The 14552-nt window shown below is 34.7% G+C and overlaps 1 protein-coding gene across 1 annotated transcript in view; it reads left to right on the top strand.

Moving 5' to 3' along the window:
* The first annotated feature begins 13840 nt into the window (after nucleotides 1–13840).
* LOC118185843 (uncharacterized) overlaps nucleotides 13841–14552 on the top strand; it is a 150072-nt gene continuing 149360 nt past the window's right edge. Inside the window, exon 1 of the mRNA XM_085820875.1 lies at nucleotides 13841–13953. Coding sequence (XP_085677001.1) covers nucleotides 13905–13953 — 49 coding nt within the window. The 5' untranslated portion in view covers nucleotides 13841–13904. The remainder of the gene's footprint in view (nucleotides 13954–14552) is intronic.

Below are 14552 nucleotides of genomic sequence, written 5' to 3'. Positions count from 1 at the left end.
TGGAAATGAAAATTTAAAATTAGAAAATATAGCTTGAAAAACTGCGAAATTGCGTAGAGAATCATTATACCGGAAGTAGAATTCACAGTTCCTGTTGAAGAATTGTTTTTTGTTGTTTGCATCTAAAACTTTGTCAATTGCTCATTTGGCTCATAACACACATTAGTTAGTTTTCATTGTTGGAATTTCACATTGGAATTTCCAAACGTGATGTTCACGTTTAATTTCCCATCTATATCGATTTTATCACCAGACGCAGTCTGGAGGGCAATACAGGATGGCGTTCAAATGAGTTTTTCTTTAAATCGTTTCGAATGATGGTAACATTAGCTCCCGTGTCAATAATCATGTTGCATGAAACTCCATCGATATGCCCACTGATGGATAGTCAGTTACTGTTGCCACTCATTGTAGAAATCTTGAGAGCTTTAAAACAGGGTTTTTCATCATCTGGACACATCCGTTCCGAGATATGATCATTAATTTGTTTCCTGCGTCGTTGCTGGGAAAAGGTCTTATTTTCCGTACCCTGGGGTGTTTTGCAGTTCCTTCGTACGTGGCCTTCAGCTTCGCAGTTCCAGCATTTTGGTTCTTGTTCGTTAATAGCCTGTTCTGGGTTACTGAGGATTTTATAAAATTTGTTCTAGTTTTAGTATTTTTATAACGAGGCATTTAGCTGCTAATTTTTATAACGAGGCATTTGTTCAACTGGCTTTTCAGTGCGTTGAATTTTTCCCTTAAGAATGGACGAAGGGTTTAGGGGTATTGTTTAAAACCACCTGCAAGGCCCAAATTTCAGGTACAATATTTAAGATTTTTTACCACATACTCTCACATTGTGAAGATTTATCGTCGCCAGCACATTTCGCACTCCTCAACAAGAGTTTACGTTCTGCCGAGTTGTGGAAGAAATACTGGCAATTATGGTATTGCGAGACGCTACCTTTAAGTTGGTAACTTTCTAAAGTGACATAAAAAATATCAAATTTTGAATATCATAGATTCTTTCTTTGCCAGGTTTGTTAACCAACTGAACCTAAAATAGTAGCATGAGTTCTGAATTTAATCAAATTAGAAACTTTGAATACGTTCAAATCTTCCTAATTTAATTCGATTTTGATATCATCAACATGATTGTCCTTTGTAATCCTGTCAAACCTACCTTAACTGGTTTAGCGTTTTGGGCATGAACAACATAAGGTTGAACGCTATTCAGTGCTAAGTAACATGTAATTTCTGAGTGACCAACAGCTTCAATTGGGAAAATTTTACGAAATTCCCCCCCCAATTTTGGCTATAAAAATAGCATTAATCTCATCTTTAGGTTTCTGAGTATTTTCTCTAAATTTAAGCCATATCATTATAATCGGTTTAATTCTGGGTATCTCTGGAATATCCATAGCAAAACTTTCTTCATCATTATTTACAATATTCTCATCATTAACATTTTCAGGATTATTTATATTATAATTATCTAAAAGACAAAATTTATTTCGAATATCAATATCACTGTTGTTTTTCAAGATTTTGGCAGTGTGTGCAGATTTCCTTGGAGAGACAAAGCTGGCACCGGTCAATGGCTTTTTCGAGCCACGCTTTTTAAGGAGGGGCTGATTGCGCTTAGTATTATCCGAAATTTTTAAGCAAACTTTTTCACACCATTTCCATATATTTTATGAAAGTCAGCACCACTAGGTATTTGATCACTTACAACTACATCCGAATTTTTACTAGAACAGGCAACATTTTGAATTTTATCCCTATAATCAAAATCAAAATTTTTACCACATTGCGCAGTACTGGAAATTTCAACATTATTAACAACATCAGAATTTTTCTTAAAACAGCCTAGAACTTTTACCATATTTAGTACCACCCTTAAGAATATTAACGTATGAATGTACAGTAGATTTATTATGTGCCCAAAACATTTCGCACTTACCTAACAATACTTTAATTCTATCTTGGGTGGCAGTAACTCGCAAAACCAATATCACTCGATGCTAGCTAGCATCTTCTTGAAGGATTTTTAGGAAGCCCTCACACACATTCCAAATATAATCGATATGATCATGCAGATTCCTGAGAAAGTTCAGGGCATTTATAAAATCCACTTGATCACATTGTTCCTTGTTCAATAAATCTGTCAGAAATTGATCCCTTTCAGCTGCAGTACAATCAATACCAAGCCGTACAAACAGGAAAGTGGTTAGTGACTCTGATTGCGGTAACGAAGGGCCCGGGATCGAATTGCGGAGAAAGCATGGATGTTAATTGTCTGTGCCCTCATAGGAAAACACAGAAACCTACATATTAGGTGCCTCCACAATAAAGTAACCACCCTTCATGTCTTAATTGTGACCAGCGCCTCTAACGGCTAGTACTTGCCATTGGAAATAAAAAAAATAATAAATATCACAGTGCAAAATATCCAAAATATCAATATCATTTTCATAATCATGATCCAGATTCACGTTCGACATCATGTCGAAAATATACAACTTGAAAGTTAACCTCAAAGCGCAGCACAATTCGAAATACTTGGTAATAACGAACAAACATGTGATTGCTAGAGACCTCTCTCCCACACGTTTGTCATTGACCTTGTGTGTTGGTCCGATCCATTTATTTAACTGCATTCATTGTTTCTCCATTTTTCTCCGCAAATGCTTTTTCGAGAATGATAAAATTTTGCTTTGTCTTGCATGTTTCATCCGGAGGACAAGCTATCTTTCTTTCCTTCGCTGATGTCTGCAATCCCACGAAATAATGATCTCCTCGCTTTTCTTTTTCTTGTTTTCCCCTAAGGAAATACTACTTTATGCTTTTTAACTTGATGTGTCCATGTAGCTGACTTCATCTATTTTATAAGGACTAAGATTGCTGACCAACTAAATATAAGCATTAAACCATTGGATTACGAGACTCCTTTTTGGATTCACATCAGCTTATAGAGTTGACGCTTATAGAGTTGATCTGAAAAACTTTTTTACGTTTGTTTTCATTTTAAAATTTTACTTCAATTCTGTATATTGTACATTTACTCCGCTTGTCTTCTGACTAATGATAGAAAAATTACAATTACGTGAAAGATTTGGAATATTTAAGTTCATATGAATATTAAATAGTGACAACAAATCTTGCATTTTGTTGTATGTATATTAATAATCTAAATAATAAAATTTAGAGAAAACATCAGTTTCAGTCTTATATAATTTTAAGTATTTAAAATATTCATAGAATGAAAATTACTAAAAAGGTATCTGAAATTCATTGACATGTACCAATACCAAAGAGAGAATTATATTTTCGAAGTGTCTAAAAGACTAACGAGAGCGCATTCTCAAAACATTTGTGAAAATACAATGGCATCGCAAATATAAAATTTTGCCGAACATGAAATTATTTAAAATATTATCTTCGAAATTTAATTGTAATACATGAAAATAAATATTAAAGAATTAAATGCTGGGATTCATGTACATTTTTACAAAGAAGCAAATACATAAATTTTTAGGAAACATTTTCATATTTTCTATTTTTGGTTGTAATAATGGTACGTCAGGAAAACTTTTCGCAATGAGCATATAAAATTCTTTGGAAAGGCAGGAAAGTTAGTACACACTTCAATATTTGACTATAAATCAAAACGTCATAGATAAGTATCAGAATGAAGATTAACCAAGATTATACCAAAATACATAAATAAATTACTTTTCTAATGCGTTATGAACATTTGAGTTGAATATAGCCATAATCTTCAAAGACCGATAATGCAAAGTTCAATTTAACGGTTAAGATTTTACTAAAAAACACAGTAAGGAGGTCTGTTTAATAGTAAAATATTGCTTGAAATTGCGCTGACAGAAGGGAAAAAATATGACAGTTCTTTGAATATAATCTTTCTCTTGATATGTTGTAAGGTTTATCTCAATTTCTATTTTCTGAATTTCAACTTACAACGTATTTTCAGGATCGCGGTCAAATGCAAATGACGGGAAGAAGTATTTAACTTAATATGGCTCTCTAACGAAGTTCTACTGACTTGTTAGCGTTAAGGGGCCAACTGTTAGAATCTTGATAGCTTCGGCTATATCTTTTTAGTTAAGTTTTGTTAAGTTTTAATTCTTAGTATTCCTGAGTTCAAGCCCAAGTGGAGGTTTTATTGTAAACTCCAAGAAAGGAATGGTCTTAAGTTTATTTTGAATAATAAAGGGTATTCAGCCCTTCGTAAGTTCACGCTTCTATCATTTTGAACTAAGCGATTATTCGCTTACCAGTTCTCAACTTTCCAGACACATTGTAGTAACTTCTAGGTTTGGAATCTTACAATGTAATAAAAATTAAAGCATGTTCCCGGTCCACCAGTACGTTACTATAAGGCGTTTAAGCAAAATTTTCTGCTCAAACGGAACGTCAAAATCAATTTACCGGCAGTGAATAACTCAAAGCCGAGTATTTATCACCTATGAAATATATTGAAAAAGCGAAAATTAGTAATATGCTACCATTGGAATAGGAATAAAATTTCACACATAAGCAAATTGTATGAAACTTAAGAAAAAAGTAGACAAAATATGTGCATAAAACTGTTCTTCTTAATAAGTTAGGAATGTTTTCTGTATAGAAAAACGTAGTGAGAAGGTATAAAATTGGCAACGAAACACTTTATTCAATGTTTAAGATTTTACTAAAAATGCAGTAAAGATAACTGTGTGTTATTAAAATTCGACTGGAGGTAACAAAGACATGGGAAAACATTATATTTTTCATATATTCATTTGATGTGAACTAAACTAATCCTGGTCCATCAGTAGAATACAATAGTTATGTATGGTTAATTGATCGTTTTGAATGTGATAAAGAAGTTGTAACGTTGTTATTTGAAACTAATCAGTTGTTTGATTTAGAACTTTATTTCTTTTTTCTTTATTCCTCACCACAATGTAAATGAATCAGACAGTACTTAAACTGAGGCTTTGGGATTTTATGATAGAGTGTGTTTCTGACCTGCGCGTGAACCTTATATTTAGTTCCTGCGGGCTTTGATGGTTGTAATTTTCGGCTTTGCGCTATTCACTGCCGGTAAATTGATTTTGACGTTCTGGTTAGAATTACTGAACCAGCTTAGAGTGAAATTTAGTAGTGTAGTCTTTGCCTACTGTTGTATATCTTAACTTGAAAATAACGGTTCCTTTAGTAGCATCACCACGAGCTGTGGTTGATTTTGTGAGCACAAAGTGCGCTTTTGTGCTATTTAAATAATAATAAAAAAAAATTATTTAAACCTTTTCCTGACTAAAGAAGAAGCATAACTTTCTAAAAGAAGTATGTTTAAAAGTTAAAGCGGCAAATGTAAATTTACGGCCAAAGAACTTTGTTACCTGGGCTAAAAGAAACCTCAAAGAAGAATCGAAACAGAATCCCTTCTAAAATAATAGCAATAAAAAATTCCCTCCACCTGGTACAGCAAAAAAGTTGACCTCATTTTTGGGCTTTTGCTTTTATTACAGGACTTTCATCAAAGATTTTGTTCATATAGCAGAACCCCTATTAATCTTAAAAAGAAAAAAAAAAAAGCCAGATTCAGTTGACGGGCAGAAGCAAATACGGCTTTTGAGAAATTTAAAGCGGTATTAATTCATATTTCCATCTTAAAATTCCCTGAAACGGACGACAAATTAGAAGTCTCCGCAGATTTATGCAAGACAGACAGCCATCTGCATATTTTAGCAAAATACTTAACCCAACTAAAAGAAATTATACCGCTAACGAGAGAGAAAGTTCTTTTGGTGGTTCAGATATTTCGAGTTTATGTTGAAAAGGCTCCCAATAAATGTCTATCTGACCATCCGTTTGTATTCCGGACAAATTTATCCCAAGGACTCATAAATTGGGCTCTTAAGTTGCAAGAATACAATTTAATACTTAAACATGCTCCAAGGAAAGCAAATGTTGTAGCGGATGGTCTATTAAAGATTAAATTAGATGAGAAGAGGAAGAAGGAGAAATCTGCAATGTTAACTTAACAAATTTTTAGTTTTTTGCGAAAGAGTTATTGCTGAGTTACAAACAGACCAAGAGTTTAAAATACACTGCTGGCCATTAAAATTGCAACACCGGGAAGGAATGATCTGACGAACGTCAAAATCACATGAAAAGAAGAACAGGTTAGGATATGCAGATGATAAGTACACTGGTGAAATAGAATTTACATATTTTATCTAATTGCATGAAAAGAACTGAAGGAAAAACAACTGCTTCTAGATAAAAATGCAAATTTTGTACGACAAATACGTATGCGTACACGTGTGTGTTGGCGGAGCTAGCAGAAAAATAGGCTTTATAAGCGGGTGGAGGGTAAGACGAATTGCGTTTGCCAGCACACCTCGGCGAATTTCTTGGAGTTCTCTGGCAGCAATCGGTTAAATTCACATCGGAACAGTAAAAATGAGTAACCACCAACGTTTATATGATGGAATAAGATGGCGAATCGTGGGGAGGCTAGAGGCAGGCCAATTGCAAGTCCAGATATGCAGAGAAGTTTAATTTAACGCCCAGCGTCATGTGTAACCTATAGAAACAGTTCCAGGATACTGGATCCATCGGGAGAAAGCCTGAGCAAGGTCGTCCAAGAGCCACGACAGCCAGAGAATATCGCTATTTTCCCATTTTAGTGAGGCATAACACAGGGGCTATAGCTTCTCAGCTCTCTCCGGACCTGTATACATCCACAGGAACCCATGTAACAAGGGTGACTGTTTCCAAAAGACTGAATAAGAGAGGTTTGTTTGCCAGAAGACCGGCAGTTTGCGTCTCGCTCACGTCTACGGATAAAAGAATCCGATTAGCATGCTGCAGGCAGCATAGTGATTGGAGTACGGAGCAATGGGCGATCTTTCTGTTCAACGAAGACCCGTTTTAGCCTAAATACCGATTCTCGCCGTACTTTCATATGGAGAGAGCCAGGGACTATCTACCTACCCTCCAATGTTCGCGAAATCAACAATTATGGCAGTAGCGATGTAATGGTCTGAGCAGGCCATTATGTTGTTGGATGGCCGCATACCTCTACGTCTACATAGAGCTTCTGTGACTGGTGTGAGGTATAGAGATGAGGTATAGAGATGAGGTCTTGGAGCCTTATGTTCGCCTTTTCCGGGGTGCATCTTACAGGAGTGGGCCCCGAGTTCATCTTACAGGACGATAACGCGAGGCCACATAGAGCTCTTCTGGTCGACGAATTTCTCGAGAGTGAGGATATTCGCCGGATGGATTGGCCAGCCAGGTTTCCAGACCTCAACCCTATAGCGCATGTCTAGAACGCTTTGGGGAGGGCAATTGCAACTCGCAAACCCCTCCGAGAACCATCCAGGAACGGAAAACAGCGTTGCTGAATGAGTGGGACCAATTGCCACAGGCACTGATAAACTGTCTTATTTCCAGTATGACATCACGCTGCGAGGCCTATATAGCTGTAAGAGGGGACCATACCCCCTATTAACACATTTCTTCTGCAACCGCTGTTTCAGACCTTCAGATTCCCATGAGTGTTAAACAGGAACATGTGTGTCTATTGTAACTGTTGAATGTTTATTTTGTTTGTATTATATCAAACTCTGTTCACACCAAATTTTATTAAAATCTGTCCAGTAGTTCTGGACATCGTAGATCAAATATGAAAAATCTCTAAATTTATTTCACCAGTGTATTTCAGGGGATTGAGACGACGCAGGAAGGAGAAATGACATCTGAAGCACTGCATAAAAAAGTTGTGTAATGGATTTATTCGGAAAGCGCTTTGTTTGCTCAGAATATCGTATTATGCCTCGAATAATAATAAGAAATACTTACCAGTAACTGTCGGAATTCGATAGAGGCAGGATCGATTCCTATCGAGAATGGGGATTATCGCTCCTTGATATCGCCCGTCGCACTTGTCGACATCCAGTCACTGTCATGCGAATGTGAAATGAATGGGTTGCTCAAGGTCATACTGAATGGCATGCAGGATCTCAACGCCCTCCCATGACTAACACCCGAGAGGACAGCATGTTGTGAGATTATCCCTGCAAAACCGTACAACCATATCACGGACCATTTTTTAGGAAATGGTATTTTGCAGTACATCCAGTGTACGCTCATACGGTGAGTCGACTTTGCAGCAACATGGACTATCGGCACGGCGACCATTACTTCGGTTTCTCTTCACAGTGCAGCATAGAGAGGAACGACGAATCTGGTGCGCCGAACGACAAAGCTGTATATAGGAGGGGCAAAATGTGGACATTTTAGACCGGACCCGGTTCTGCGTGCAGTATTCTGATGATCGTATACGTGTCTGCTCCGAGAAGAGGAGCACCAAGAAGACACCAAGAAGAGGAGCACCAAGAAGACACCAATAAGAGGAGCACCAAGAAGACACCACGTCGCGTCCTTGCATTCGCTATCGGTCTAGGAATCTTGCACCTAGTGTGATGGTTTGGCCATCCATTGGATATACGACACGCACATCTATAATTCTAATCGACGGTAATTTGAACGCAGATCGGTACATTTCTGACATCTTACGTCCAGTAGTTGTGCTCTATCTTCGAGTCCTGATAAACGCCGTCTTTCAAGAAAATAATGCAAGATCACATGTTTAATATCATGTTCTTCCTCGATACAAAGGGTATTCGATTATCGATTAAGGGTATTGGCCTGCTCGGTTCCCAGATCTGTCACCCATTGAAAACATGTGGTCGTGGGTTGCTGAGACGCTGGCGTGCCACTCCTCTCCAGCTAATAATACGGTTGATGAAGTGCGGCATAGACTTGAACCAACATGGAATGAATTACCCGTTTCTGTCATCCAAGCCCAGTTCGACTCTATACCTAATCAGATAAAGGCCGTTTTAGCTGCCAGGGGCGGCACCTGTTTCTACTAATTTCGCACTCCCGTGAACCCCCAAACTGCTTTCAAATTTAATCATTTTGTCTTCATGCCATTCTGCTTACGTACAATAAATATCTTTTTTGTATTTGCTTTCGTCATGGCGTTGCAATTTTAATGGCCAGCAATGGATTTATGTGCATTTAAAAGATACCGACCACTTTGAACATAATGGTGTGACGAGTATTAAAACCAAAGCTGCAAATTACGAAATCATTAACATTTTCTTGGTTTTACTCCAAAGTAAAAATAATAATAATAAATTCAGAAGGGTTATCCCAGCGAGTTTAACTATTTTTCAGGAATTGCATGATTCTCAAATTTCAGGCCATCTCGGGATAAGAAAAAGAGTTCAGAAATTGGGAAAAGATGTTTATTTTTCACAGCTACAAAAATTTGATACCCAATATGTCTGGTCCTGTAACATTTACCAGTTAGTTATTGATATTAATTATAGTCCGGTTGGGCATATAAATAACATAAAAAACAAACTGAATGAAGAAATATTCAAATTGTATGCCCAAGTTCTTCAAAAGTATGTTACTTTTCCTCATATCAAAATTTCAGGCCATCTCGGGATAAGAAAAAGAGTTCAGAAATTGGGAAAAGATGTTTATTTTTCACAGCTACAAAAATTTGATACCCAATATGTCTGGTCCTGTAACATTTACCAGTTAGTTATTGATATTAATTATAGTCCGGTTGGGCATATAAATAACATAAAAAACAAACTGAATGAAGAAATATTCAAATTGTATGCCCAAGTTCTTCAAAAGTATGTTACTTTTCCTCATATCAAAATTTCAGGCCATCTCGGGATAAGAAAAAGAGTTCAGAAATTGGGAAAAGATGTTTATTTTTCACAGCTACAAAAATTTGATACCCAATATGTCTGGTCCTGTAACATTTACCAGTTAGTTATTGATATTAATTATAGTCCGGTTGGGCATATAAATAACATAAAAAACAAACTGAATGAAGAAATATTCAAATTGTATGCCCAAGTTCTTCAAAAGTATGTTACTTTTCCTCATATCAAAATTTCAGGCCATCTCGGGATAAGAAAAAGAGTTCAGAAATTGGGAAAAGATGTTTATTTTTCACAGCTACAAAAATTTGATACCCAATATGTCTGGTCCTGTAACATTTACCAGTTAGTTATTGATATTAATTATAGTCCGGTTGGGCATATAAATAACATAAAAAACAAACTGAATGAAGAAATATTCAAATTGTATGCCCAAGTTCTTCAAAAGTATGTTACTTTTCCTCATATCAAAATTTCAGGCCATCTCGGGATAAGAAAAAGAGTTCAGAAATTGGGAAAAGATGTTTATTTTTCACAGCTACAAAAATTTGATACCCAATATGTCTGGTCCTGTAACATTTACCAGTTAGTTATTGATATTAATTATAGTCCGGTTGGGCATATAAATAACATAAAAAACAAACTGAATGAAGAAATATTCAAATTGTATGCCCAAGTTCTTCAAAAGTATGTTACTTTTCCTCATATCAAAATTTCAGGCCATCTCGGGATAAGAAAAAGAGTTCAGAAATTGGGAAAAGATGTTTATTTTTCACAGCTACAAAAATTTGATACCCAATATGTCTGGTCCTGTAACATTTACCAGTTAGTTATTGATATTAATTATAGTCCGGTTGGGCATATAAATAACATAAAAAACAAACTGAATGAAGAAATATTCAAATTGTATGCCCAAGTTCTTCAAAAGTATGTTACTTTTCCTCATATCAAAATTTCAGGCCATCTCGGGATAAGAAAAAGAGTTCAGAAATTGGGAAAAGATGTTTATTTTTCACAGCTACAAAAATTTGATACCCAATATGTCTGGTCCTGTAACATTTACCAGTTAGTTATTGATATTAATTATAGTCCGGTTGGGCATATAAATAACATAAAAAACAAACTGAATGAAGAAATATTCAAATTGTATGCCCAAGTTCTTCAAAAGTATGTTACTTTTCCTCATATCAAAATTTCAGGCCATCTCGGGATAAGAAAAAGAGTTCAGAAATTGGGAAAAGATGTTTATTTTTCACAGCTACAAAAATTTGATACCCAATATGTCTGGTCCTGTAACATTTACCAGTTAGTTATTGATATTAATTATAGTCCGGTTGGGCATATAAATAACATAAAAAACAAACTGAATGAAGAAATATTCAAATTGTATGCCCAAGTTCTTCAAAAGTATGTTACTTTCCCTCATATCAAAATTTCTGAAGAACAACTCCTGAAGAACTTTCTGAGAAAGTGTGAAACAGAGGAAAATGTCACACAAAATTAGAGTTAAGAGAGCATCAGACTTCCTGGACATAGAAATAAAGAATTAAGTCTGGACGTTAAATGCGTATTCCGGCTTCGACGAAAACGCATTATCGTCCAGAATCAATTCAACTAGAAATATTTGTTGAGAAATAAAACTCAAGGAGCTTTTGCCTTTGAACTGTTTAAAAATGTACTGGATGTTAAAAACTTTCCTCAAGATTTTGTGAAAAACAAGTATGTAATAAATGTATAAACTGTATATGCTAGATCTAAAAGAAAATCATCTTTGAAACTGTGACTGAAATAGTACTAATCAAATGTGTAGTATTTTGAAACATAACCTTATGTGATGATTATTTATGTTACAAAAAATGATCATTTGTATTACATTTTTTTCTTATTAAGCTAACATATGAAAGATTTTTGAAAAACATATCATGTAACAATTATTTTCTAGAAAATGTAACAGAAAACGTACCTTACCTGGCATCTTTCCTAAGGGGAAAAAAAGAAAAACTCCATTATTTATTTATTCAAATTTCTGTTTATATTTTGTCGAATAGTAAAAAATTCTTTCATACTTGAAAATACGCGGTATTTTGTGCTCATAATTTCATAGTCATTTTCGTAAGAAAAATTTAAAGTCCTTCATACTTGAAAGTACATTATTTTGTGCACATAAAATTACAGTCCTGTATATGCAAAACATTTCAAAGTCTCAAAAACTGTAGGGAATCGTAGCAAAATCAGGTTTGATCACACGCTTGTTGAACACATTTTTATAAACCTTTATTCCTGCTGTGTGGATTACATTCCTCCGCTTCGCTTCTTGAGTAATTTTTCCTGACTTTTGCAGAAGACTTTTCCTAACTTTTTCTCCCTGGTCGAGATTATATACTAACTTTTGATCATTTCAAAAACCAGCAATTGAGAATTCCTGAAATTCAGCGAAAATCCTCTCTGAAAAAAATGTTTCTCAGTCGCCAATCCGGTTCGCAAAGTTGTTGGGCCACCCTGAAAGAGAAATAAAGAATCATGAGAAAAAGACACTATTAACCTTAAAGATATGTACATGATTAAACTTTTTGCTCCTCTTGGAAAAATAAACAGAGACGTGTTAAAACTAAATAAGTAATTCTTTAGACTATAGACTATAGGATTCTTATCAAAGATGAATGTTTTAATGACCTTCCCATGCAGTTCGCCAGTAAACTCTCCTAGAAAATTTCCCAATGAGGGATTATTTCTGCCATTCGAGCGTAAATGATGAAATCTGAATCTATATATAGGACATCTCTATCCAGTTTTTTCATTTCACATCTCACTATACAGCTTGAAGCAAACCCAAGCTTTTAAGAAGGAAGCTAGGAGAATATTTTAACAGATATTCCTTAGTACAAACTCCTTGGCAAACTCCCAGTGAATCGCCGGCGTAGGGAGAAATACATCTTTGATCTGAAAAAATGGAATAGCAATGAGTTTAAAAACCAAATCAAGCATGAAACAAATTTAATTCAGGAGTTTCTAAAACGATGGATTGAAAGGAAACTTATCTTTTCTGTAAGTTAACCTTCTTATTAAATTCTGGCCTGGTACATACGTCAGTTGACCTTTATTCAGGTTCATGCTTCATATAGAAAAAAAATTCCAACATAAATGAACAGGAATGAAAGAGAATGTCAAAAGATTTTACAAAATTTTCGGTGTAAAAAATGACCCCAAACTCGATCGAAAAAAGCTCTATTTATTCTAACTTATTTATTAACTGGAACCTCGATACAAATTGAATATGACATCAAAAATCGTAAATTTTTAAAATTAAATATTTTGGTCAACTTTTTGGGCATACGGAAGTCAAGGTTTTAGTGGTTTACTTTTTATAACAAATGCAAAATTTTCCTAAATATAAGTACAAGGGTCGGAGGAACGTATAAAAGATTAGATTTGGTAATTTTTAAGAGATTGATTGCGTTAAATTTAAAAATGGCAAAACTTGAATCTTTGCGTCTATGAAAACATTTTTATATTTGAAAGAATATGTCTATAATCAACGTTTGCGAAAATTAAAGCCGGGTAAGAACTTATGTTGACCTGCTGCATATATTTCTGATAACAGCTGTCCTACTATTATTCTCTCATTGCATAGTAGAGGTGAAAAATATTAGCTATTTTGGCTTTTTTTTTCTTACCATCCGAGCTCAAATTATGCACCCGATTACGTCACAATAGGATTTCCATAACATTCAACTACTCAGGCTACCATAAATGAAACAACAACTTGGCGATAAATCAAACAACAACTTCGCCATAATACAAGGGGTACCTTAAAGTCTACTCTACCCAATATTTGATATAGTAATATTATTAATTTTATTATTATATAATATTTGAATAGTAACGTATGTAATCAAATATATATTACTATCAAATATTATACACAATCAAATATTATTAAGAAAATTTAAAACAAGCAACATTTAATATAAATAACGAATTCCTGCAATAAATTTAATTATAGGTCTCCTGCTGAATGAAATCAAGTGACTCACACAATCAAAGAAAGTTCTTAATTTTTACTCATCCCCTCAGGAAAGATATGATATCTCGTGCACTGATCAACAAGTTTGACCACTTTCCCTCAGTGTCAGTAAGGCTTCAGATGTGAAACTTGGAACCATGAGGATTCTGAAGCTCTTGTTTTGCTGCTGGATCTCGCTTCTTATAGGTTAGTTTTCTCGTTTCTAAACTTCTCAAAATTTACATTTTCAAACAGAATATTGAATACTGATGAAGTTGACTGACTTCCGAATATTGTTCAGAACTCATTGGGGCGAACAGAAAGAGATGGTGTCGTGAAAAGAAAGTTAGATACTGTTGGGTAGATATATAGATTATAGGGGATTTTTAGTTTTATTGCCGCTATAATGTACTGCAGTATTCTATAATGCACTACAGTGTTCTCAAACTGGGCTGCATGCAGCCTGCATACGCGAATACATTTCAATTATATATTTGTTGCAAATATCAAGAAATGATTTACGGAGATTTCAAGATTTTAATTATTTAAAGTTGGAGTTTACATTATTTTCATTAGCATTAAAAACAAAAATAAATAAAAAATCTATAAATGGAGCTCATTAATTTATAGTGTGTTATAAATCATATTCAGACTTGAAGATGTAGATTTGGCTTACAGGAATGAAAAAAGAATTTTGTGAAAATAAGTGCGCTCAGTTATGAATTTTTGCACTAAGAATAATAGCTTTGTTTGGGAATATATTACCATGTCAACAGCTGATTTTCGCAATTGAAATATTAATAAGA

Source organism: Stegodyphus dumicola, chromosome 7 (genome assembly GCF_044657685.1).
Source record: "Stegodyphus dumicola isolate Sdum_Otavi_A_Nest chromosome 7, ASM4465768v1".
Taxonomy (NCBI): Eukaryota; Metazoa; Arthropoda; class Arachnida; order Araneae; family Eresidae; genus Stegodyphus; species Stegodyphus dumicola.
Note: the sequence above shows the minus strand (reverse complement) of the source record. Positions and strands in the feature narration are given on the sequence as shown.